The sequence below is a fragment of the Ictalurus furcatus genome, chromosome 25 (genome assembly GCF_023375685.1).
Source record: "Ictalurus furcatus strain D&B chromosome 25, Billie_1.0, whole genome shotgun sequence".
NCBI classification, from domain to species: domain Eukaryota; kingdom Metazoa; phylum Chordata; class Actinopteri; order Siluriformes; family Ictaluridae; genus Ictalurus; species Ictalurus furcatus.
The window spans coordinates 17,444,605-17,469,418 of record NC_071279.1 but is presented as its reverse complement, the minus strand read 5'-3'; the positions used below and the strand labels follow the sequence as shown (position 1 = coordinate 17,469,418).

General features: G+C 39.7%; 1 protein-coding gene and 1 long non-coding RNA gene across 2 annotated transcripts; one reads left to right on the top strand and one right to left on the bottom strand.

Moving 5' to 3' along the window:
• Nucleotides 1-922: 922 nt before the first annotated feature.
• On the top strand, nucleotides 923-22,307 carry capn3b (calpain 3b). The gene is made up of 21 exons (XM_053614344.1): nucleotides 923-1,979; nucleotides 9,882-9,951; nucleotides 13,940-14,058; nucleotides 14,149-14,282; nucleotides 14,418-14,586; nucleotides 14,912-14,995; nucleotides 15,416-15,579; nucleotides 16,291-16,451; nucleotides 17,091-17,263; nucleotides 17,667-17,678; nucleotides 19,106-19,314; nucleotides 19,600-19,636; nucleotides 20,073-20,099; nucleotides 20,517-20,585; nucleotides 20,681-20,738; nucleotides 20,845-20,909; nucleotides 21,045-21,113; nucleotides 21,247-21,325; nucleotides 21,709-21,825; nucleotides 22,068-22,126; nucleotides 22,223-22,307. The coding sequence occupies exons 1-21, from the start codon at nucleotides 1,656-1,658 to the stop codon at nucleotides 22,247-22,249; spliced, it is 2,226 nt and encodes a 741-aa protein (XP_053470319.1). The 5' UTR covers nucleotides 923-1,655; the 3' UTR covers nucleotides 22,250-22,307.
• On the bottom strand, nucleotides 17,149-23,522 carry LOC128601277 (uncharacterized). Its single transcript, XR_008384684.1, has 4 exons — nucleotides 23,281-23,522; nucleotides 22,237-22,393; nucleotides 20,655-21,492; nucleotides 17,149-17,256 (listed from the first exon to the last, which is right to left on the bottom strand). It is a non-coding gene; the product is annotated as an uncharacterized LOC128601277 (long non-coding RNA).
• Nucleotides 23,523-24,814: the final 1,292 nt, after the last annotated feature.

The window sequence follows — 24,814 nt, the reverse complement described above, 5'->3', positions numbered from 1 at the left end:
ACTGTATATAAAATTAATTATTTTAAAATTCTGCAGGTGATATTTTATGTTAATGTGTAATCAAAACTACTTTTTGTAGTGTGAAACATGCAAGTCAGTCACTGGAATGATGTTGGTTTGATGTTGGATGTTCGATATTCGCGGAAATTAAGGGACCGTCTCTAAAGTTACATACGACATTGTTAAACACGATCCTGACTTCAATAGCATTCGAAGGGAATGACTTACAGTCATATAACCAACTGTACAGTGTTCATCTAGGTGTCAGGTATGATACACACCTCTTAGATTTATGATATTTAACAAAATAAATTATTAAATCATATATAAATATTGCCATGTATTTCACTACAGAATGGGCCCATACACAAAATATACCATGATTTAAAGCTCAATAGCATTTGAAGGGAATGATGTACAGTCACACAACCAAGTGTTAAATCATATGTAAATATACCTGATATACCTGACACCTAGTCGAACACTTACAATACTTAATTAATTAACATTAAAATAGAGATAGCACAATGCAACGTTTTCTTGTCTGATACTGATACTCATCTGATATTATTTCTTTAAAAACTACTAATCTTCAAAATGATTAAAAAACAAAAACAAACAAAAGCAAACAAACCTGAAGCACTTATATAATATGGGGGGGGGGGGGGGGGAGAGAACAGGCTTACACAAAACTCAGCTTTAAAATGAGTTTTTAATATAATATTAAATATAAAAATGTATTAAATCAATCCTAACAAAGCAATAAAATCATGTCTCGTTATATGTAATCATTTCCAGCTCCAATAAAATCTTTTCCATCACCAGTTCCGATCTTTTCCATTTGTTTCCGGAACACATTCATATATTTTTTTTCTCTCCAATATCCGATCTGCAATTATTTATTAAAACTTTTGGGGTTTTTTTGCGGGTATCGGCCCGAAACTGGGCCTGGGTATCAGACCCTTACCATAAATAAATAAATAAATAAACAGACAGACAGACAGACAGACAGATAGACAGACAGACAGATACATAGACAGACAGGCAGACAGGCACATAGACAGACAGACAGACAGGTAGATAGGTAGACAGATAGATAAATAGATAGATAGAGCCCATGAAAGACAGACCGATAGATAGATAGACAAGCAGAATATCAAAATATCAAAATACGTGTAAATAAATAACTGAATAAATAATAAATGCTAAATGTTTATTTTGTTAAAGCTTCATTGGGTCCTGACTCTTCAAGCACCCTGCATATAACATATTGACCAAAGGGTGCCAATAATTCTTAAGCAGACTGCATTTAAATGATGATATTTAATGCTTATAGGGTTTCTAAACATGCTTCCATTTTACTCGCCAAAAGAGGGAAAGAACGAGACCCTGCTCCTAAATCTATTAATAGACCAGGCTACAAGGATGGCCATGTGTGTGTGTGTGTGTGTGTGTGTGTGTGTGTGTGTGTGTGCTTGACTTGTGTGTTTAATAGAGATGGCAAAAGGCACAGGGTGTGACTCCAGGCATATCAAGGCACTCAATGTGTGAACGTGTGAGAAGAAGAACTCCGCTGCAACCCTTTGCCTATGAACTGATTCGATTTGTTGTTGTTGAGATTTTGTGCAAACTCTCCCACACCACCGGCACCAATCATGAAGAAGAGCAAGATCAGTAAAACGAGTGAGAAGGAGAAACGTGAAGTTCAGGAGACAGTATCAGAAACGAGAGCTCGTACTACAGAAGCGGCTTCAGGTGCTCCAGCAGGTGTGTTTCAGCCTCCGGGGAATCTTTATTCGGCCATTCTGAGCCGCAACGAAGCCGTCAAAGATGCCAAGAGACTGAAGGATTTCCTGGAGCTCAGGGAAAAATATGTGCGCAAGAAGGTGCTGTTTAAAGATCCGCTGTTCCCTGCGGACGACTCGTCTCTTTACTACAGTCAGAAGTTCCCTCTGAATCTGGTGTGGAAGCGTCCCTCGGTGAGTGGACCAGAATTTCTGGGCTCGCACTTACATCATCACGTCCAAATGATCATCTCACAGCTGGATACGTTTCCCTCGATCCTCAGTGCCGTATCTACTTTTCATTCTGGCCTCGTGGCCTTCAGAACCCTGTCATAAACACGTCATAGCCAATATCATCCATTTCCTTTCTCTACAAAGCGAGGTAGACAGACAGACAGACAGACAGACAGACAAATAGATAGATTTATAATGCTTTCTTCCACACTGATGATTCTGATTGGTCAGAAGATGTTGATTAGTTTTCTACAACAGCAGCCCTGACAATAGTTATAGCTTTATACTCTATTAATGCGCTCGTCCTAATACGGTATCGTTTCTATAGCAACAGGGACTCATACACAGGGACTTGTACGTCGGACACCGCACGTAAACAGATAAAAAACACAGTATGTCGTTACTTAACAAAGAAAAACGTGCAATCGTTGCCATGATGAAGTTTACCATAAGGACGTGTTTATGTAACATTTATGGAAGGAGTCTCCAGTGTCAGGGCTTTGTAACAGTTCCTTAATGAGAGAGAGCGAGAGAGAGAGAGAGAGAGAGACAGCATAGAGGCTGGTGAGGGAACCACTGTTTATACTGCTATAACCTTGTTTCGTGCGACGTTAAATATAACTATAAACGGATAAAAATGTTGACCTGATGTTCATTAGTAAATGAAAACTGTAATCGTAGACAAATCGCTGTGTTATAAGAAGAATAAAGCATTTCGGAGTGTAATGTGAAGGGAAACTCATCGACGTTGGGGTGGAAACAGTGACTCTACTGTTGATTATTTTCCAGAAATAATCCAGACACCCCAGATGTTCTTTTTTTTTTTTTTTTAAATTTCTTACATAGGATATATGATGCTGTTATGGCTTCCGTCGCTCTACTTAGCACATGCTTTATGACAGATGAGATAATGCACACTGTACCAAGTGTCATAACATGGCCACAGAAAACTCTTGCCTCTGATCGGCTGGAATTGTTTCATTAAAAAATGAGCTCATGTCAGTGATTATGACAAATACAGACAATGCAAGTGGGCATGAGAAGACTCATGACAGTGCACGGCGTGCTGTCATAAGCATGTCATAAGCGGTTATGTAAATCCTACGAGACAATGGTTGAGTAAAGCGGTTTTGCCCTTTTTTTAAAAAAAATGATGGTTTTAAGCTAATCATTTTCATTTTCTGCACATTTCACCCCCCCCCGCAAAAGAAAAGTGACTGTGTATTCACTAAAGTCCTCAGGTCAAGTGTCTTTATTGTCATTACAACCATATACAGTGAAACAAAACAACGTTCCTCCATGTAGAACACCCAGTTCCAGTTCTGCGCTCTAGGAGAGATTCCTATTGTTGCAACCCCATCTCCCCTCCCCCTCCCCCCACCGGTAAGCATTAACGTTCCCAGGCCTTTACAACTCTCTCTCTCTCTCTCTCTCTCCCTATCACCAGGGATACCAGATAATGGCATGCAATCATAAAGCGTTACCTGATTAAATATTTAAAATAAATCCCCAGGCCAGGTTACGCCCCCGGTACTAACTTTCTTATGCACGGGTGGGTCAGACAAGGGCTTTGGGGTGCTCATTGACGCCCCTAAGCTGGAGGCGTCCTAGGCGACCGCCTAGTCCGCCTATGCCTAGACACATCCCTGAGAACAACGTGCTACACAAAACGATACAGGACTACATGAGACTACACAGAACCAAATAACGCCTACGCATTTCTACATAACGTGCACATGCAAAACGTCTGCAAATAGCACAAGTCAGTAACCATAGTAACTACTAAAACAGGACAACAGGCACAGTTAGAGACAGTACAGCACCGACCAGAACACATTTCTAGTGTACAAGTTTCAGATATAATAACAGGTTATGCAAAAAAAAACAACAATCACATATAAATATATAATAACATACTATGACATAATATACAGCACATAAGCTTATACCATATATGGACATAGCAGTTATTGCGTTAGCAGCAATAGTGTTTGAGAGCATCACTGTCTCTACGCACACATGTACCGGTGTTAAATCCTAACACCGAGCAGGATCTCCATCTTCATCATCTACTGCTGTCTAGACAAGCCTGCAGACTTAGCTCACTTCCTGTCAGCTCTGCCGCGTGCTGAAATAAAACGACTCTGATATCCTGCGTGCTCTGGGAATGTGAGAGTGATCCGGCTAGGTGTTTGTTGGGGACTTAACGCACCGTAGTGTTCTCACTGCTCCCGGACAGCTGACTCTCCACGCCTCTGCGAGAGAGAGAGAACAAACCTGATAATCAGCCGCTTTCACTGGCTGTGATTTACAGCTCTATGTCTATATCCGTTCACAGCTGTTGAATCCTCCTGGGGAGTTGATTAATTTCCTATAACAGCAGCTCTGGCAGTAGTGCAGCTGCAAATCAAGAGAAATATAGAGGCTGGTGAGGGTCTTGTTTACAGACAGAAGCTGCTGTAATCTTGTTTCATGCACGTTCTGCAACATTAATTGTAACTATAAACAGATCAAAAGTATGACATGCCGTTCATTGTTAAATAAAAGTTGTAATGGTAGACAAATCGCTGTGTTGTAAGAGGAATAAAACACTTTGGAGTGTACCGTTATAGGAAAATCATCATCTTTGTGGTGATAACAGTAAATCTGTCGCTGATGATTTTCCTGAAACTATACGCCCTGGATGTTGTTTCATTCTTTATGAAATATGATGCTGTAACTTTTTTAAAAACCGGTATCGTTTTTCACGGTGCTTGATGTGAATTCATTTTAGATTTACGTACTATGACGAGCAAACGATACCGCTACACACTTTATAACCGTTAAGTTTTCTTCAGTTGTCTACGCTTCTGCAGTAAAACCCTACAACAGAGTGTTTTCCCAGCAGAAAAAGTTCCACCTAGAACCCTTTTTGGAACCCTTTTTTAATTATCCAATTAACCCTCGAAGAACACTTTTTTTTCCCCCTAAAGCGTACCAAGTATCAAGAGAGTTTGGTGGATTTTAAATGACAATAATGATCAATTCTTCTGAGGTAAGGGTTCTTAGCTTCCCAAATGGGTTCTAGTCGAAAGCCTTTCTCAAAAGGAATCAGTTGTACGGTTGTAGAACTCTATGACCAAGTGTTTATCAGAAAGGGTTTCAATCAGAACCCATTTTCAGAACATTTAAGAACCCAATGAACCCTTAGAACCCTTTTTTTTTTTTTTTTTCTATCAGGGTACCATGTACCACAGAGAGTTGAGCTCAATTTGAAATGTCTGATAGGTTCTAGGTCTTAAAAAAAGAAAATAATGACCAATAATTTGAAGTTTGTGTCACACACCTACCCAGTGTACTACACACACACACGCTTAGAAAAAAATGGTTCTTTAGAAGTTCTTGTGAGAGTTAATGGTTTGAAATGAGTTCTTCCTGAAAGCATTTTCTCAAAAGGGAAGCGCTTTGCTGTAGGGCTCTACAGAGAACCTTTAAAGTTTCTCACAGAGGAGCAACTGAAAACTCCTAAAAGGTTCTAGATTTAAAAAACAGCGTAATTTTTAAAGTTTAAAAAATTTTTTAGAACCCTTAAAGGTTCTTCAGCTATACACGCTTCCATAGTAGATCTCGAAAATAGATTGTTTACCCATTTACACAAGTGTAAGAACCCCTTTTTTGGAAGATCTTTTGATTATTCATTAAACCATTAAAGAACAACCCTCTTTCTAAGACGTACTTTTTCTAAGATCACAGTTTAGCTCAATTTTAAACATCTAACGTAGACAGGTTCTACGTCTTAGCAAGAAAATACTGACCACTAATTTAGAATTTATATGTAAGTAATACATACACTCTACACCTAGCAATACACACAAAATGGTTCTTCAAGGGTTCTTTAAGGGTCCGTTGGATAATTAGAGGTTCTTAGCTTCCTAAAGAGGTTCTACTTGGTACCCTTTCTGATAAGTTTGTTGTACGTTTAAGTAAACTAAACATTCATCAGTGTTTCATTTATCTGTATGGTTATCAGAAAGGGTTCCAAGTAGAGCCTCTGTCTCACAGCTTCAAACTATTAATTATACAATAAACCTTTAAAGAACCCTTAAAACAAGATGTACCACATTCCAGGATTAAACGAAATCTTAACCCTCGTCTTGTCTGGACATTTTTGTCCGGACATTTTTGTCCTTTATGGACCTGAGTGTAAGTTTTTTTTTTTTAAACTGACGCACAAGGGTTAAACATCTGGCAGGTTCTAGATCTTAAAAAGAAAACAATGACTAATAATTTATCATTCACGTACCTATATAATCCATACATTTTTAGAACAACTGTTTCTTCAAGCGTTCTTTATGGGTTCACTGTAAAATTAAGGGGAAATTAAGAAAAAGGGGCGGGGATAAAGAAATAACAAAAACGAAGGGAATATAAAGGAAATTCACTCGTAGCTTCCTAAAAATGTTCTACTATGAATTGTTTCTGATAGGGAAAAACACTGCTGTAGGCTTGTACATAGAACCTTTGAAGGTTTTCGCATTGTGTGTTTATATGAAACATTTATCTCATGTCTATCCGTGTACATTTTTTTCACAGCATGAAATAGCTGATTGTCTATAGGTTTAAAGTGGTAGGGTTGGTTAACAGTCGTACCCCTGACCTGCAGGTTTGCGTGTGTTATACGAAGTGATTGACAGGTGGTGTATATATTTAGTAGCGAAGCCGGTATGGTGGCATTAATGTACACACTGCTGACAGTCGTCAGGTTACAAGCTCTTCATTAAAGCTGTGGCTTCGGGCCTGGCCTTCAAAGACTCCATGCTGTAAAGGCATAAATGTGTTTAGTGACTCCGACATACTGACATTAGAATGGAAATGTCAGTGCAGATGTACGGTATGCACACACTGCTATGGATCCCTATTTCTGCACGTATGATCTTTTAGTGCAGTGCAGCTAAAGTGGAAGGAACGGCTTTACACTACACGAGACAGGGCGAGACCATACAGTTGCGCCCAAAAGTTTGCATACCCCTTGCAGAATCTGCTAAATCTTAATCCTGTTAACAAAATAAGACGGATCATAAAAGTCCCATGTTGTTTTTTATTGAGTCGTGTCCTGAAGAAGCTATTTCACATAACAGATGTTTACATATCATCCACAAGACAAGATAACAACTGAATTTATAAATATTACCCCGTTCAAATGTTTACACACCCTTGATTCTTAATACTTTATATCATTATCTGGATGATTATCTCCATGACGGGTTTTTTTTTTGTTTTGTGATATTTCTTCATGAGTCCCTTGTACGTCCTGAGCAGTTAAACTGCCCACTGTTCTTCAGAGAAATCCTCCAGGTCCTGCACATTCTTTGCTTCTCCGGCATCTTCTGCATATTTGACCCCTTTCCATCAGCGGCTACATGATGTCGAGATCCGTCTTTTCACACGGAGGACGACTGAGGGACTCGTACACGACTATTACAAAAGGTGCAAATGCTCACTGATGCTCAAGAAGGCAACACGATACATTACGAGCTGGGGTGGGGGGGGGTGTAAACTTTTGAACAGGATGATCGGTGTAAATTCTTAGTATATTGTCTTTTGGGAGACGTGTAACTTATCTTATTTAGCATCTGAAGGGCAGTACTAAATGAAAAAAAAAAAAGATCTTTAAACAAAATAATAGCAATTTTTATGATCCGTAGAACGTTCGCCTCACACCTCCAGGGTCGGGGGTTCGAGTCCCGCCGGGGCCATGTGTGTGTGGAGTGTGCATGTTCTCCCCGTGCTGCGGGGGTTTCCTCCGGGTACTCCGGTTTCCTCCCCCAGTCCAAAGACATGCACGGTAGGCTGATTGGCGTGTCTAAAGTGTCCGTAGTGTATGAATGGGTGTGTGAGTGTGTGTGTGAGTGTGCCCTGCGATGGACTGGCACCCTGTCCAGGGTGTACCCCGCCTTGTGCCCTGATGCTCCCTGGGATAGGCTCCAGGTTCCCCGTGACCCTGAAAAAGGAGTAAGCGATAGAAGATGGATGGATGGATGGATGATCCGTCTTGTTTTTTTAACAGTATGTGTGTAACCGTGTGGTTAAGCTGCCTGTTTGTTTTTTTATTTAATTTTCAAATTAACTCAAAGCTTCATCTCTTCTTCCTGTTTCAGCTCAACTTAATATAACTATAAGTATCACAGGAGCTTTAGAGGATTTCCACCATAAGCCGCATTAAGACTGTTGTAACCCCTGGGACTTTTAGCATCACGGGATCTAAACCCACATCCTTTACAACGTGTATACACCTACAGCTTAAAAAGACCTTTTGTCTTCAGTAAGCACTTTATCCTGGATCCTGGATCCAGAGTCTATCCCAGGAATGCTGAGTGTGAGGCGGGAATACACTCCAGATAGTGATAGGACAGTAATATTCTCTCACCACATAATAGTCTGAACAACATGTTTATGTTTTGAAAATATCTCTTGTTTTAATTGAAAAACCTAAAGACTGTAATAGAATTCGAAGGCTACCCGAGTCTGTACGGCGAAGGGGTAAGCGGCTGTAGCAGTTTTCACAGCGGATATGTAGAAGGATGACCAAAATAAAGAGTTATAAATAGTTACATGTATACTTGTAAATGTTAAAGTAGGTGTAGTATAAAGTGTTGCGCAGAATGACTGATACCTCACAGTTATTGCACGCTGAAAATAATTGCACCGAGGGAAATTACACCGCACTGCAAATACGTAAGTCCAGAATGTGTGTAATATGAGCTGGTGTCCATATTGGCACAGTACAGAGTAATGTGAGATGGTGGGGGGAGTGAACATGCAGAGCCAGTGTTAACCCTTTCATCCATAAATTTTCTATACGCATATCCAGATCATTTGATATGATTTTTTTTTTTTTTTTTAACGGATTGTCCATGAGTAAAAAAAAGATGGCTAAAATAGTATGCCTGAAATAATTATAATAATTTTTAAAATGTCCAAAATGTTCAACATTCAGGTCTAAAAGTGGGTGATTTATACGTAGATAAAATTGATCTATATATGCATAAGATGAAAATGCGTATTAATTATGATTAATGCGTAAATGGATTAAGTGTAAATCTATGAGAATTACAGTGCTACAACTCAAATATTTCATATTTAAACGAGGTAAAATATCCGAGAACTGAGAAGAGTACAAGCTCAGCGATCTGAATTTAAAATAATCTCATGAACTGGCTTTTCTGATGTTCCGTGATACGCTACTCCAAAAACGAGGGATTATGGAGGGGGAAAAAAACAACTTCCACTGCTTGATTCATGCCTGATGTTCAGGATTAACAGTAGGCCTGTCCGGGCTGAGCAAAGTGCTCGGGGTGTGCTATACTGCTTCGGGAGTTCAGCAAGACCCACTGGAGCTAAACCCAATCGCAGCTTTAAACCATTCATGTAGAATTTAATACTCAGCCAGTGTCGCTTGAATAAGACTGGAGTAAGATGGTAATATCGCATTCTGAACACACTCAAGCTTTATTAAAAGAACCACGTGTTACAATAAGTCCAATCTAGAAGATTTAGAAAGCACGCGCTAGATTGAGCATCGTGTAGGCTAGCATACTGGCTGTTTCCATAATGATGATATGCCGTTTTAGAGACGCTACATGCACGAGAATCAAATAGCAAACCAGCACCATGGGTTACACCAAGGTCCACAGTGTATCTACCACACTACATGTGCTGATAACTTTATTTAGAAAAGTGCTCTGACCAAAGAGTTCAAATGCTTTCGTACAGTGCAGGTCAACTGGAGGTGGATCCTAGACCTTATTAGCTAACAGCTAATTATGCACAAAAGTGTTCAGTGTTACATGTATTAATGTATACCCCATTTCTTTTTCTTAACAGGAAATTTGTGACAATCCACAGTTCATTATCGGAGGAGCAAACAGGATGGATATTTGCCAGGGAGACTTGGGTGAGTCACGAGAGAGTACTCTCTTTGAGGCAGTGGTTAAGATGTTGGACCTCTGACTGGAAGGTCATGAGTTCAAATCCCACCAAGCTGCTACAATCTTCTTGTTTCTGTGAGTAATAAAGACTATTTATTTAGAGCTAACGACAAATCCGGCAGCCCCCAGTTCCTGGATAATCACAGGAGAACAGCAAGCTGTCACGTAAGGAGGTAGAGGACGGATGCAAATGCAGATAAGAGTTTTATTATAGGAAATATAGGCAGACATATCCAAATCATGAAACAATAGTGTGGTCAAAACAGGCAAACGGTCCGGCGATCGGCAAACAGGATAAACTAGACAAAGACAAGACTCAATTAACGAGGACGAGAACCAGATCAAAACCATGAAACATAGAGCTAAGAATAAAGGCTCGGTACACGACAGAGACTATAGCAACGGAGCATAATACTTCGCAAAGACATTGCTTGAAAACAGACTTTTTATACTGTGGAGTGAGTGTGTGAGATAGGATGCAGGCGTGCGTGATTAGAATGAAGCTGAGTGTTCTGGGAGTTGCACTCCATGGCGGACATGCTTGTAGGCCGCAGTGCAGGATGGGAAATGTAGTCACTGGTTTGCTGTGACATGACACAAGCACTAGTCAAAATGAAAACGAGCGTACGTCTGATAGCAGAAGCGAAGTCATGTTATCAAGTTCCTCTTTAAAAGCCAACTAAATGCCTGCAATAAACAAAACAGTGATACCTAGTTATATATTAGACTGTTTATAGCTGTAAGTGATAGCAGGAACCGCCTCCTTGTTCTGCAGGAGAAAAAGTGTAATATGTCGTTCATACAGTCATTGTTAAATTAGTTTGGTATAAGAGGAATAAAACTCTTCAGCACATGCAGTTATAGGAAAATAATCAACTTAGGGGTGGTAGCTGTAACTCCACTTTATCACACTATTCTGTTGTTGATTATTTCCCTATAACAACACACTCCCAAATGGTTCATTCATTACATGTATAATAAACAGGACTAGTTCATGACTTTACACACCATCTACTATTCCTTCGCAGCACAATATAATAGGATCATTTAATTCAACACAGATGATGTCTGGTGTGGGTCTTTAGTCATGCTTGGTCAGATATGTGGCTCGAAGTGGCGTCTTTATGTCTCTGATATTTGCTAAACTTGGCAATCAGCTCCTTATCTCAGTCATGGTGGTCTTTTTAACGAGAACACTAACAATAGAGAGATAATGTAGCACACACGGCATACCCTTGGCATCTATAGTCTTCAGGCAAAGATTAGACCTTAAAAAGGTAAACATATACTGTATATTATTTTAAATTAAGGAATAATTATGTGGGCATACAGTATAACGGTTAATAGGTTGTTTTTTTTTTATTGTGATAGAAGAATAGCATATTCTTAATTAATATTATTTCTTAATTGTTTTAAGTGTAAGTTGCTCAGGGCATTGTGTATAATTGGAAGTCAATTTACATACAAACGTATATGTTCCAGGTTCCAACTGCTTACTTACTTTTGACGAAAGACATCGCAGAAACTGAAAATGGGAAGTAATCACTTACTGGCTGTGACTGGTTTCTTCTTTCTAGAAAGTAACCTTTGATAGACACGGACAGCTGATACTCTATGGCGCTTCTCAAGGCCAGATGGGAACAAGCGAGAGAGAGCAAAAATACTGTCCCTTAGATGACCCGTAGAATAAGGTTATCAGGACGTATGCTGAGTCACCGGATCTACTGGCCATGGGATCCAGTGATATGATAGTGATAGTGATAGTGATAAGCCACCATCACGCAGGCTGACAGAACTGACATGAGGAGAATTCTGTAACCTCAGCCCTGAGCATCTGTTTTCATCTTGTTGACGGATGAGAAAGAACCTATTAGACCCTGTGCTCAAATCATATATCACATTGGGCAAAAATAGATCAGTTACGAAGCACAAATGTCTTCTAAAATTAATTCTAGACTCAATCAGGGCAGCATCATCAGCGTAGGCCATAAATGAGAAGGGTGTTTCAGGGAGCTTTCTGAACACATGATGAAATTCAGTTTTCATCAAATAAACCTGAAAGTTTATCAGTTGCAAATGAGGTCCATGGTTTTTGTGTTCAAAATGTAAATGGAATCATAAGGGAATCGGTTGCCTTTCAGGTCTTTTACGCATCAATAAGACCTCAGACAATCTGTTGCACTTGCATCCGGTATCATTCCCTCATGGATCAAGACCTTGTCATGGTGACTGAGTCTATGTACTTCAGTGAACCTCAGGGCTATGTCACCAGGAGGTTAATTCTAAAGTATGGCCAGTGTTGATAAACAGATCTGAGGGGAGAGGTCATGCAAAGATTGATCCCCAAAACCCCAATTAGAAGGTACAAAAAAGACAGTCCATCTTGCTTGGATTAGACATACCAGGACCAAAACCTAGAGCCAGACCTGGGGCTGGTATCCACAGGTCACCAGTCCAACCCAGAAGTGCAACGTGGAGCCATCTTGTGGGGTTACCACTTGCAAAATGAAAGGTAGGAGTGAGGTGAAATGCCAGCTGGGTGTCAAGCATGTGATGGACAGCCTTAGATTGACTAGACCTGTGATATGGAAGCTTACATTGGGAGCATGGAATGTCACTTCACTGGTGAGGAAAGAGGCCGAGTTAGTGTGTGAGATGGAAAGGTGTGGATTAGATACTAGATATCACACACAGTTCAGACTCTCAATCAGGGGTGGTCTCTGTCATACTCTAGTTCCAAAATGTGGCCTCAGACTCGTATGGGGACACTTAACAGTCCCAGGCTGAGGGCCTGAGTTGGAGTTTTTTTCAGGTGGACATGGTTGCCTCTATGTGGGTTTGATTGTCAGGAACAAGTCTCATGATGTTGCCTATCATAGTGGTATACGCTGGTAGACCAGTGGTGAGGGAAACCATCAAGTTGAAGAATGAGGCCCTCTGAGTAATGCTCATGGACAGCTGAGTCATTTGAGAAATATGGGCGAGCCAGGAGAGACTTAGCATTGGAGGAGTTTGGAGAGGCCATGGAAAAAGACTTTCGGCTGGAGGGATTCAGTTTTCAGACCAAAAGCTCTGTTTACTGGTTAATCTATGTACCTATCCTGACCTGCAGTATGGTCTCAAGCTTTGGGTGGTGACTGAACAGTACAGGTGACAGAAATGAGGTTCTGGGCTGGTTGCTGGATTTACTGTACTCTCTGTGATAAGGCGAGGTGCTTGGAGACCCAGGAGAGCCTTGGAGTAGAGCCACTGCTCCTGCTAATAGAGAGAGGAGCCAGTTGAGGTTGTCCTAGCAAGTGCTAGAGCTGTATCAGGCATTTCCTGCTGAAGGGAGACCCTAGAGCAGTCCCAGGACCTGATGGAAACGTGGACATTTCACAGTTGGCTTGAGAACATATGGAGATTCCCCAGGAGAAGCTGGAATCTATGGCCAGGGATAGAAAAGTCTGGGATGACCTTTTCAGCCTTCTTTTCACTGCGACCCCCATTAAGAAAAGCGGATTATCAACCCATGTCTAAAGATCTGGACACATTACCATAACCACACCACCCACAAGCAACCACAAGTTTACCACACCGTACTCCGATCAGATATTCAAGCTACATTCTGAAGTATTTGGGGTCGTTTTTTTTGGGGAGGCCTCACTTTCACTTCCTCCCTCTGCAATAGTGCAGCACAGTTGTTTGGGCATACATATCATACACTATTTATATCTTTTATCTCTCTGCATACTTCTCTGCAAAAGTCTGGACCTATGAGGATTCACTTTAATTCTCCTTTATCTCTTTTATTATTTACTATATACAACCATTAAGTGGTGCAATATATTAGTCGTTTCATTTGCCTTTGCAGCAATGAGCACACCTTCTTAAACAGATTGTAAACCTGCATAAGTGTAGATTTTTCTCATGTATATCCATAAAATCTGTCATTTTAATTTCTACATTCTGCAGGTGATTGCTGGCTCCTGGCTGCCATTGCCTGTCTTACTCTGAACGAAACCCTTCGGTACCGAGTCGTTCCACCAGACCAGAGCTTCACTGAGAACTATGCTGGCATTTTCCATTTCCAGGTGTGGGGGAATGGGGGAAAACATACTTCAGATTATTAAAATGAGGTCATTTGGAATAATCCATTCCTAAATCAATCTTTTTCTGTGTAGTTCTGGCGCTATGGTGAGTGGGTGGACGTCCTCGTGGATGATCGACTTCCCACATACAAAAACCGTTTGGTGTTCACTCGGTCGGGGAATAAGAATGAGTTCTGGAGCGCTCTTCTGGAGAAAGCTTATGCCAAGTGACTAACTTTATACTTGAACTTTTAATTGGCTGGAGTTTAAAACCTGAGTAGGACATAAGGAGCAGCAAAAATCCTAGGGTTAGAGGGGGGTTTTTTTCCTGATAAAAAAAAAAGTTTTGTTTTTGGTCCCAGGCTGCATGGCTCCTATGAGGCTCTGAAAGGTGGTAACACATTAGAGGCCATGGAAGACTTCACCGGAGGAGTAACAGAATACTATGAGATTACAGACGCACCAAAAGAAATATACAACATCATGAGAAAGGCCTTGGAAAGAGGTTCACTTATGGGTTGCTCCATAGATGTGAGTGCCTTGATGTCTTGAAGTCTGTCAAGATCTTGTATAGCACTTTCTTTTGCAATTTCATTGTAAAAAAAAAAACAAAAAACCCTTGAATTAATCAGCTTTTGTATGTGAATGCGGCGAGTACAAGCGTTTAATTACGATGCATATGTTGAAGTGAATGTTTCATGCTTTGGTGGCATTTCCAGGATTAACTTTCCTAAGAGCTAATTGCTAGTGCAGTGTCAATATTCTACCAACTAATAAGCGTACTTATTTTATGAAATTTCCATAATATTTGCTTTTAAATGTATAATTGGATCATTTTCTGCTTTCTTGTTTTCAGGCTTTGGTACCAACGGCTAGTGAGACCAAAACTTCGACAGGTCTAGTGAGAGGCCATGCTTACTCGGTTACTGGTGTCGAGCAGGTCAGTGACCCATGTGATTATCTAATCATGATGTCTAATACCAGTCTTGCTTACTTCGGGGACTTACAGACCCCAAACCAGGCTTGGAGAGTAACGGAATACATGTAACGGAAGACCGTAATCCGTTACAGTTACGTCAAAAAACAAAGTAAAGCTGAATCCTAGTACTACTATAACCACAGCTAACTCTAGGCACACCCTAATAGTAGGTCCATCTGTAAATATTTAGTACACCGTAACCTCAGTCCAATCCTAACCTAGCCCTAGCCAGTCATCCATACAAATATCAGCATAAGCCAGGGCGAATATTTTCGACTTGCCTGTATCATGAATTAGTAGGTAAAACTCCTTATCAAACTAAAACTGATTTATAGTCAGCCATAAGTTGTCTTCTTTTAAATAGTTGTGTTGTATTGGCAGGGTAAACGGCAGGACGGAAGGGACACTCGTATCCGTCTGGTCCGTGTCCGTGACCCGTGGGGAGTCGCTCCTCCACCATCTTGCAAGTCTAATGACTGGACAAAGCTTGTGACTTCCGAGCAAGAAAAACAGAAACTTCAGCCTGTTGGGCCTGGGGAGTTTTGGTTAGTCCTCTGATTTCCTTAAAGAGCCAGGCTTTTTTTTTTTTTTTTTAAAGACTCACTTTAAAAAACTCACTTTTAAAGGAAGGTTTTTTTTTGTGGAAAGAATGAAGGGCAGTTGCTGAAATCTGTCAGCGAAACATATTACGATAGGACTTTTTCATGAGTTTTTCAATCCGAATTTTTTGTAAATAACACTCAGAACTATCGGAGTATAGGAACGATGGAACTATTTCTATATATATATATATATATATTTCTATTTCTATATATTTGTGGTGGTTGTTTTGGTCTGATGGTGCATGGAAACCTACAAAACTTTTTGGAAAGCGTTAGGTCGTATGAATTCTTTACTGTATGGCTCACGTTTTGGAAAGTTTGATAAAATTCCATACGGACATGTTATTATTAGAGTGTAGTATTAAATTTGTGTTACACATTTATTGGCAGGATTCAACAACTGCCCTTAGTATTCCATTATACGTGAGATTCAAGGCAACTGGGTTTAATGTTTGGGTTTTTCTGTTTTGCTAGATAGAAACGTGACGAAATTCTTACATACGACAATATTCCTTTAATGTTGATATCTGGAATAGCATGTATACTGTGCAGTAGCACGGCAAAATATTCAACCTAGACGATTAAAATACCGTGTGGTGGATGCAACCTTGCGTCCATCGTCGTACTTATTCTTTACCTCGGCTCGTCCATCAGGATGTACTTTGAAGAGTTCCAGAAAACCTTCACCAAGCTGGAGATCTGTAATCTGACCCCTGACGCGCTGCAGGATGACGAATTACTCAAATGGACTGTATCTGTGAACGAGGGCCGTTGGGTGAGAGGCTGCTCGGCGGGCGGCTGCAGGAATTACCCAGGTGGAGCAGCGTTACACGATCGTCTGAATGAAGAGCGTTATAAGCAACAACATCACAAAGAGTGCAAATATTTTGTAAAGAATAAACATATCGAGGTATGCGCTTATAGGAAAATATAATCAACGACAAGGTGGTGTGATGCCGCCCTAAGTTATTTTATCACAACAGCGCATCTCAGCGTGTCGTTTTTGTCAAAGATTAATAATTTTATTTATTAAAGAACGACACGTTGTACTTTTTTTTTTTTTTATCCATTTGTGGTTACATTTAACATTTACATGCACCGGCCTCTATTTTTTCACTCTCTTGAAGTTAATAAATACAGCTTGTTGTTTAAAATGAATTTTACATTTCCCATACAGTCACTGTGAACGAGTTATTATGATAGAAACGTATCAGAGCGATACGATTGAAGTATACCTGTAATGCACCTGGCAGTCAGCACTATGCCATAGCCGTGAGGTTATAGAAAACTAATCAACACTTTCTGGACCTCGAGGATTGAATAACGCTGTGGTATTAATACCATTAATGTCATTTATTCACAATTCATAGCTATGTATTAATATGAGTCAGAGACGTTCGGATATCGATGTCTCGGTATCTCTGTGAGACTGAAGTCCTCTTTTCGTGATGCAGACACCTTCTGGACAAACCCTCAGTATCGTCTGCGTCTCACCGAGGAGGACGACGATGAACCGGAGTACGGGGAAAAGGGCTGCACCGTGGTGGTGGCGCTCATGCAGAAGGGCAGGAGGAGAGAGAGCTACGCAGGAGCCACGCTGCACGCCGTCGGCTTCGCCATCTACGAGGTAAACCAAACTCTTTTTATCAATACACCATCTGGTAGGTTTATTCTATTATAGCTCTCGGAAGCAAAGTAAATATGAGTGTTTCTTTATGTGGACGCTAGTTGAGTTGTTAATTTATTCTTTCATGTGATGTGATGTGGAACTGCATGGTTTAGTTAGCCATTAATGATTGATGATAGTGAGAGAATCTATCTAATCTATCACTATCTGCTACATGATCAATTACTAAACTGAGATAAAACATCGGTAGAGTAAAATAAAACTAAAAAAAACTATTCCAAAATGGCTCCCTGAGCAGTCAAGACTATAATACTAGGGATGAATTGCTAGAAAGCTTTTCATCTAAGAGATAATTCAGTGTCACTGATTTTATATTTCTGTGTTTCCCCAATCTCTCTCTTAGGTTCCGAAGGAGGTATGACTACGATAGGATGCTGTGACAGGATGAGTGACAGGAGGTTTTTCTCATGATGTCCGATCTGAGCAGGAGATCAGACTAATTTATTTACACAATACATCTCACTGCACATCTCTTGCACTCACTTTCGTTCACTCTCATTTTCTTTCACTCCTTCATTATTTTCTTTCTCCCGTCCTTTTATTTTTTTCTCCCATTTTCTGTTTGTTTACTTTTCTAAAACCTGCATTCTCTGTTTCTTCCTTTTGATTCATTTTCCTGCTTAACATTTCATTTTTTCCTCTCCTTTTTTCCTTTTACTTCTATTGTTTCTCACTTTTAATTCAATGTATTTAACCCCCCCCCCCTTCTTTTGTGCTTCCTTTCATTTCCTGCCGTCCTTCCGGTTCCCTTCACATTTCCTTCCTTACTTCACATTTCCGTCATTTCTTCCTTCCGGTTCCCTTCCTATCTTTTGGTTCCCTTCACATTTTCTTACTTTCTTCTGGTTCCCTTCACATTTTCTTCCTTTCTTCCAGTTTCCTTCACATTTCCGTCATTTCTTCCTTCCGGTTTCCTTCACATTTTCTTCCTTTCTTCCGGTTCCCTTCACATTTCCTTCCTTCCTTCCGGTTTCCTTCCTTCCTTCCTTCACATTTCCTTCCTGCCTTCCAGTTCCCTGCACATTTCCTTCCTTAATTCCTTCCTTCCTTCACATTTCCTTCCTTTCTTCCTTCCTGTTTCCTTCACATTTCCTTCAATTCTTCCTTCCAGTTTCCTTCACATTTCCTTCCTTTCTTCCAGTTTCCTTCACATTTCCTTCCTTTCTTCCTTCCTGTTTCCTTCACATTTCCTTCCTGTTTCATTCACATTTCCTTCCATTCTTCCTTCCAGTTTCCTTCATATTTCCTTCCTTTCTTCCTTCCGGTTTCCTTCACATTTCCGTCATTTCTTCTTTCCGGTTTCCTTCACATTTCCTTCCTTCCTTCCGGTTTCCTTCCTTCCTTCCTTCCAGTTCCCTGCACATTTCCTTCCTTAATTCTTTCCTTCCTTCACATTTCCTTCCTTTCTTCCTTCCTGTTTCCTTCACATTTCCTTTCTTCCTTCATTCCTTTGTGTGTTATCAAATTAACACTTTCCTGAAACCCACATTCTACTTTTACTTTGTATATTGACAATTTTAACTAAACAATAGTATATAATCATATAGCACATACGAACCATATTTAATGTAAGTGGTACTAACATACTAATGCTCAACTTAGCAATCAATAAGTCAGTTCCTAAAGAAGTAACTACAAATATGGTACATTTATATCTGTAAAAGCAGATTATTTGGTATTAAAAGACTTTTTAGTTCTGCATCTTCACACTACATGCTCTTTCTCCTCCTTTCTTAAATAATTGAGTCTTTCACTTTCTATGCTCTGTTTCTCCGACCACAGATGCATGGCAATAAGCAGCACCTCCCCAAAGACTTCTTCCTGTACAACGCTTCCAAAGCTCGCTGCAAATCCTACATCAACCTGCGGGAGGTGACGGAGCGTTTCTGCCTGAGCCCCGGAGAGTACGTCATCGTCCCGTCCACCTTCGAACCTCACAAAGAGTCCGACTTCCTTCTCAGGGTTTTCTCCGAGAAGAAAAGCACATCGGAGTGAGTTTCAAAGTAATGTGTGCATGAAGCCGTAGGGTCTTCAGAAATATATATACAGTATCTCTGTGTGTGTGTGTGTGTGTGTGTGTGTGTTTGTGTGTGTGTGTGTGTAGGCTGTTTACAGTAAAATTTACACCTTCCATTTTCCACATGTACTGAATGTGCTTTTTAATTCACCTCTAAGTTTTTAAACATGATCCACTTCTTTTCACATGGGATTATTTATGTGTTATTCAGTGACATGTCACCATGTGTGGTTTATCAGCGCTTTATGTTTTCTCTCAGGTTGATGGGAGCAGTGATCGAGGCGGAGCCGTATTTGGTTAGTTATTTAACATGTCCATCTTTCAGCAGGAAAAACCTACATTTATCATGGCATCATATCAATTCAACACAACACAATTCAACAACACAAGTCCTTTTCATTTAAACCTGCACGTCATTTTCCATAGCATTTTTCTACAAAACTACTGTGACAATATTATATAGATATATATATATATATATATATATATATATATATACATACATACATATATACACACATTATATACATACATATATATATATAATATATATATAAAAAATATATAATATTATGCATGTATATATATATATGTATATATACATACATACACACACACACACACACACACACACACACACATATATATATATATATATATATATATATATATATAATTTGGTTTTCTTTTGTAGAAATTTGAATCTAATCATCTTTTTTCCCCCTTCAACAGTTGGAAAATGGCAAGAAGAAAATTAAGGTGAAGCATTTTGACGATCAGCTTAATATTATTTGACTTATCTCACCTTTGCATGAATTAAAGCAAAGATCAACTCTGCAAAAAAATATTTCTTAGTACAGTATATACTGTGCAGTATATTGTTAGTATTGCCCTGGCAAAGAAATAAAAATAAACGTTTAGAAGAAATGAAATGATCTAACAAAACAAAACAAAATAAACACTTCAAACTAGAAATAAGTCAAATCTAGAAATATTCTGAACCAATTTACAATTATTTTACAATAATCCTGTTGACTTTTTTTTTTAGCTTTTTTTATTTTTCCTGTACAATTTCTCTCAGTGCTTAAATTGATCAAACATTCACTGATATAAAAACCACAATGTCTATTAACATCTGTCTTTTGTTTTTTAAAAAAAAAACAAAACAACTTTCAGCTCTTTGAGGAGGAAGAGAGCGAGGAGGAGAAACAGTTCAGAGCCGTTTTTGAGCAGATTTCTGGAGATGTGAGGTCAAAAATATCTAGTATATGTAGTGTGTCTCATCAGTGTAATGAAATCTACTCTGATACTCACACCATGCATGTGGATTTCTCTCTCAGGATATGCAGATCAACGCCAAAGAGCTGACGATCGTCCTTAACAAAGCAGTGAGCAAATGTGAGCCATCAAATTCAAGGGGGAAAATAAATAAATAAATGAATCTGTGACTAGTTTCGGTTCACTTTCCGATTCGTGTTCTTATCTCGTCTTCTTACTCGATCAGACAAAGAGCTGAAATCAGAAGGTTTCAGTTTGGACAGCTGCAGAAGCATGATCGCGCTCATGGATGTATCCTTTTTCATGCATGGGTTCAGCCTACAGAAACCTGAGAGAAATGCTCATTAGAAGAAGACAGGCTGATTAAAATGGAGTGAGATTCTTGTGAACGAGGCAGAATCACACCTTGACCTTGTACTATAAAAGACTGATGGAACAGGACGCTTAAACCTGCAAGAGTTCAAGCACTTGTGGAACAAGATCAAACAGTGGAAGGTAGGTCTAACGGTCCTGAGCTTGTTTTAATGCGTATAATATGCAGTCAGAGCCCTGTAAAGCCTTGTAAACATAACATAATACAGCTAGAAATCTCTTCACAAATGCACGGCGTGTCACATTTTGTCCACAGATCATTTTCACCCGCTATGACACGGACAAATCCGGCACCATCAGTAGCTTTGAGATGAGAAATGCTGTTGCCGATGCAGGTACGCACGCGTCTTTCGTTGAACAAATCTCCATCCTCGTGGATGAAACCCAAAACCGCCTGGGATCCCCACAGTGAAGCGCGCTGGTGGGAGCATCACGTTAAAAGTTGTCCTTTGCCGCTTGGCTGCTTTTCAGACGTAATCCCCTCTTTACCTTTCACAGACTTCTGGTGGAGATATACAGTAATCGTATGAACTCATAGATAAAATGATATCCTACATCATCTTTTCTTATAGTATGATCAAACATGTATATTGTAAAGATATTATAAAAGCCCCATGAAGACCAAGGAGTTATCAAAATTCCGGGGCAGAGTTGTGGACAAGTTGGTTATAAAAAACATGCTTGCGTGTTCGTTAAACATTATATTTAACTCACTCAGGATTTCAGCTCAACCCCCAGCTTCATGACATCATCGCAATGCGATACGCCAACGAGCACTTGTATTTGGATTTCGACAGCTACATTTGCTGTTTAGTGCGTCTTGAGGGAATGTTCAGTAAGTATGCTTTCGATCTTTCATAGTGCCATGTAATGAAGCCTAACATGGAAGGACCAAATGTTATATCTGTATTATTATTATTATTATTATCATCATCATTATAATTAGGGGGCCAAGCACCAAAGGTTGTTCTTCTTCTGGCTAGGGTGTCTACGGCAGTATTAATTAATACTAATTTGCAAAAATATCATGTAATCATTGTCCTTAAGAAATCCTAAAGCGTGTACATTTTGTCATAGGGGCTTTCAAAGCCTTCGACAACGACGGAGATGGTCTCATCAAGCTCAATGTCCTAGAGGTAAAAGTCAAAACATCACAAATTTAACTTCTATTGCATTAACGTGCTGCACACGCTTTGTAAACTCTCTCCTCGTGTTTTTTTTTTTCCTTGCAGTGGCTTCAACTCACCATGTACGCGTAGTCATGAACACAACCTGTTCACTTGGATAAAACACGAGAACGTGAATAATTCCATCTTCCACACGCGTACAAGGACTGCAGAGCAAACACTGATGACTTTAATACAGCTTTTACAGCAGATGTTGCAAATCCCTGGAAAACAAAACTGAAAAAACACAGACTTTTTTTTTTTTTTTTTGCCAACAAGACATTCTGCGATGCATTCGGTTTACTCCTGTGACAGTTTCTATAATGTGGTGCTTCGATTATCCCCTTTTTTCATTTTGATCTGTTTCTATGATGGCTCGACGTCTCACCATCCAATGACTCAATTAATGAATGACTCTAATAAAGGATTTATTGATCTGTTTTACTTCATATCAATCCGTGTTTAAAGTCCCCATGAAATAAAGATTGAAGTTTTGTGGCTTTTAGTATGAATACGTTCGGCATTTAGGTTATCTATAATCTAGCGTCCTCAAAAACAACGACAAAATTCGCATTTAGAACATACACGCATTCAAAATTTACACTCTCTCTCTACCACCGATACGGATCAACCGTTTCGATGACATCATTCTGCACTTCGGCAGATTTTCATCTGATTTTCTGTCCAATCAAACGCTCTCTAGAATCTGACACATCCCGCCTCCAACAGTTATAGTTATTTTGTGGCTGTGAGGTAAGATAAACACTATTGGCTATTTAAAAATGGGGAGGAGCCACTCGTTATGTCCCGCCGTGACTTCCTGTTTCAGTGGACATTACGTCTACACGTCGAATAACGCTACGCGATTCAAGGCGTTTCACAGGGACTTTATTTAACAAATAGAGATGAAAAGCTAATCTCTGACCCAGAGTTTAACTTCTGATTAATTCTTAACGTTTGAACCTTAAGTTTGTTCTAGAAGTAATTCTGCTTGTCCTCCATTACGTCTTTATGTCCCACGTTATGTACCTATTAATTCATAAGGCATATTTATTAGTTCGTTAATGAGATTCATTACACTGATGTTTGCGTACAAAGCCAAAAACTGACCAGCACCCACTTACCTCAGAGCACTTATCACACCACGCTCCCTCCGATCCCATAGCACCGCTCGACTGGTCCCAACATCTCTCACGACACAAGGAAGGCGCACATCAAGACTCTTCTCAGTTCTGGCACCTCGGTGGTGGACTGAACTTCCCCTAGATGTCTTCAAACCACGTCTAAAGACCTACCTCTTCCTCAAGTACTTAAATTAGCACACTAATTTAAAAAAAAGAAAGAAAGAAAGTGTTGTCTGTGTGCTTTTCTTACTATATTATCTCCCCAGTGAGTTTTTAGACTGATGGTATTCTTACTGAACCACTATCAGGATGTATTTATTGCTAGAGACTACAAAACACTTCTGTGAGTCGCTCTAGATAAGGGCGTCTGCCAAATGCCATAAATGTAAATGTTTTAAAGTATTAAGGTCTTTTTTTTTTTTTGGAAATGCAACTGAGAATAACACTTCACACGTCTTCAGCTTGATTCCGAATGGATAACAAACCCATCATAAAATGCATCCCAGACTCGTTAAGGTTTTATGCTGCGTTCGACTAAAACTCGCAACCCGGAATTTCCAACCTCCGACTAGAAAAAACAAACAAAACAAAGGAAACGGAAAACTCGTAATTCCTACTCGGAAAGTCAGGGAGTCAGTCTCCTTAACCCGGAGTTCAGCGAGTGACGTCACAAACATGGCTGCTCACTGAACAGTAAACAAAAGTAGCCCTTCTTACCTTTAAAAAAAGGTGCAATAGTCGATTTTGTTTTCTTACTAATAATATCAGAAAGCATTAAAAATACAAAGCGCCTAATTTTATTTATTTATTTTTAAACTATGGTTTAAGTCATGAACACAGGAGAAGAGTATTAGGTGGAGGAGAAATCCCTTTGGAAAACTGCCTTACGGTCCGGAACGCACGTTTGTGTTTACACAGCCGTCCTGTCAGTCATTTTATAGCCACGCCCATCACTCTGCACCCTGCTAACGTTATTATACACTTATTACCATGACAAAAAGAGCAGCGACTGAATACCGCATGACAATTCTCATAAATCATCGTGAGCTGGATTTGGCGTGTTTATGGGGTTATAAAGTGCGCTTGTTTTCGTGTGATGTTATGACGAGCCTTGCTAATGCTAACTAGCTGAACCACTGCTTTGTGGGTAAAAGGAGGGGGCGGGCTCAAAGAGTAAACAACGAAACCATTCACGTTATTCAGCTCCACCTACATAACCTGAGAGACTTAATAATCTTGAGAAAGCTCTAAATGAGTTCTACTGTGTATTTGTTTGAGATCGATTAATAGACGTATTCGTTCTGTAATTCTATCAGGTCTTGAGGATTAAGGCGGAGCTGGCTAGATCAGTGGGTTTCAAAGTGGGGGCCGCCAGGGGGCGCCTCAACAATTTGGTGTGAAAAATAAATTCTCACTCTCAGACAACCACACACACACAATCAATTCCTTATGTAATGTAATGTAAAGATGTAAGATGTAATGATTAATTTTAATTAAAAAAGGGGGGATATATTCAGGAGTCTGTATTTTTAAT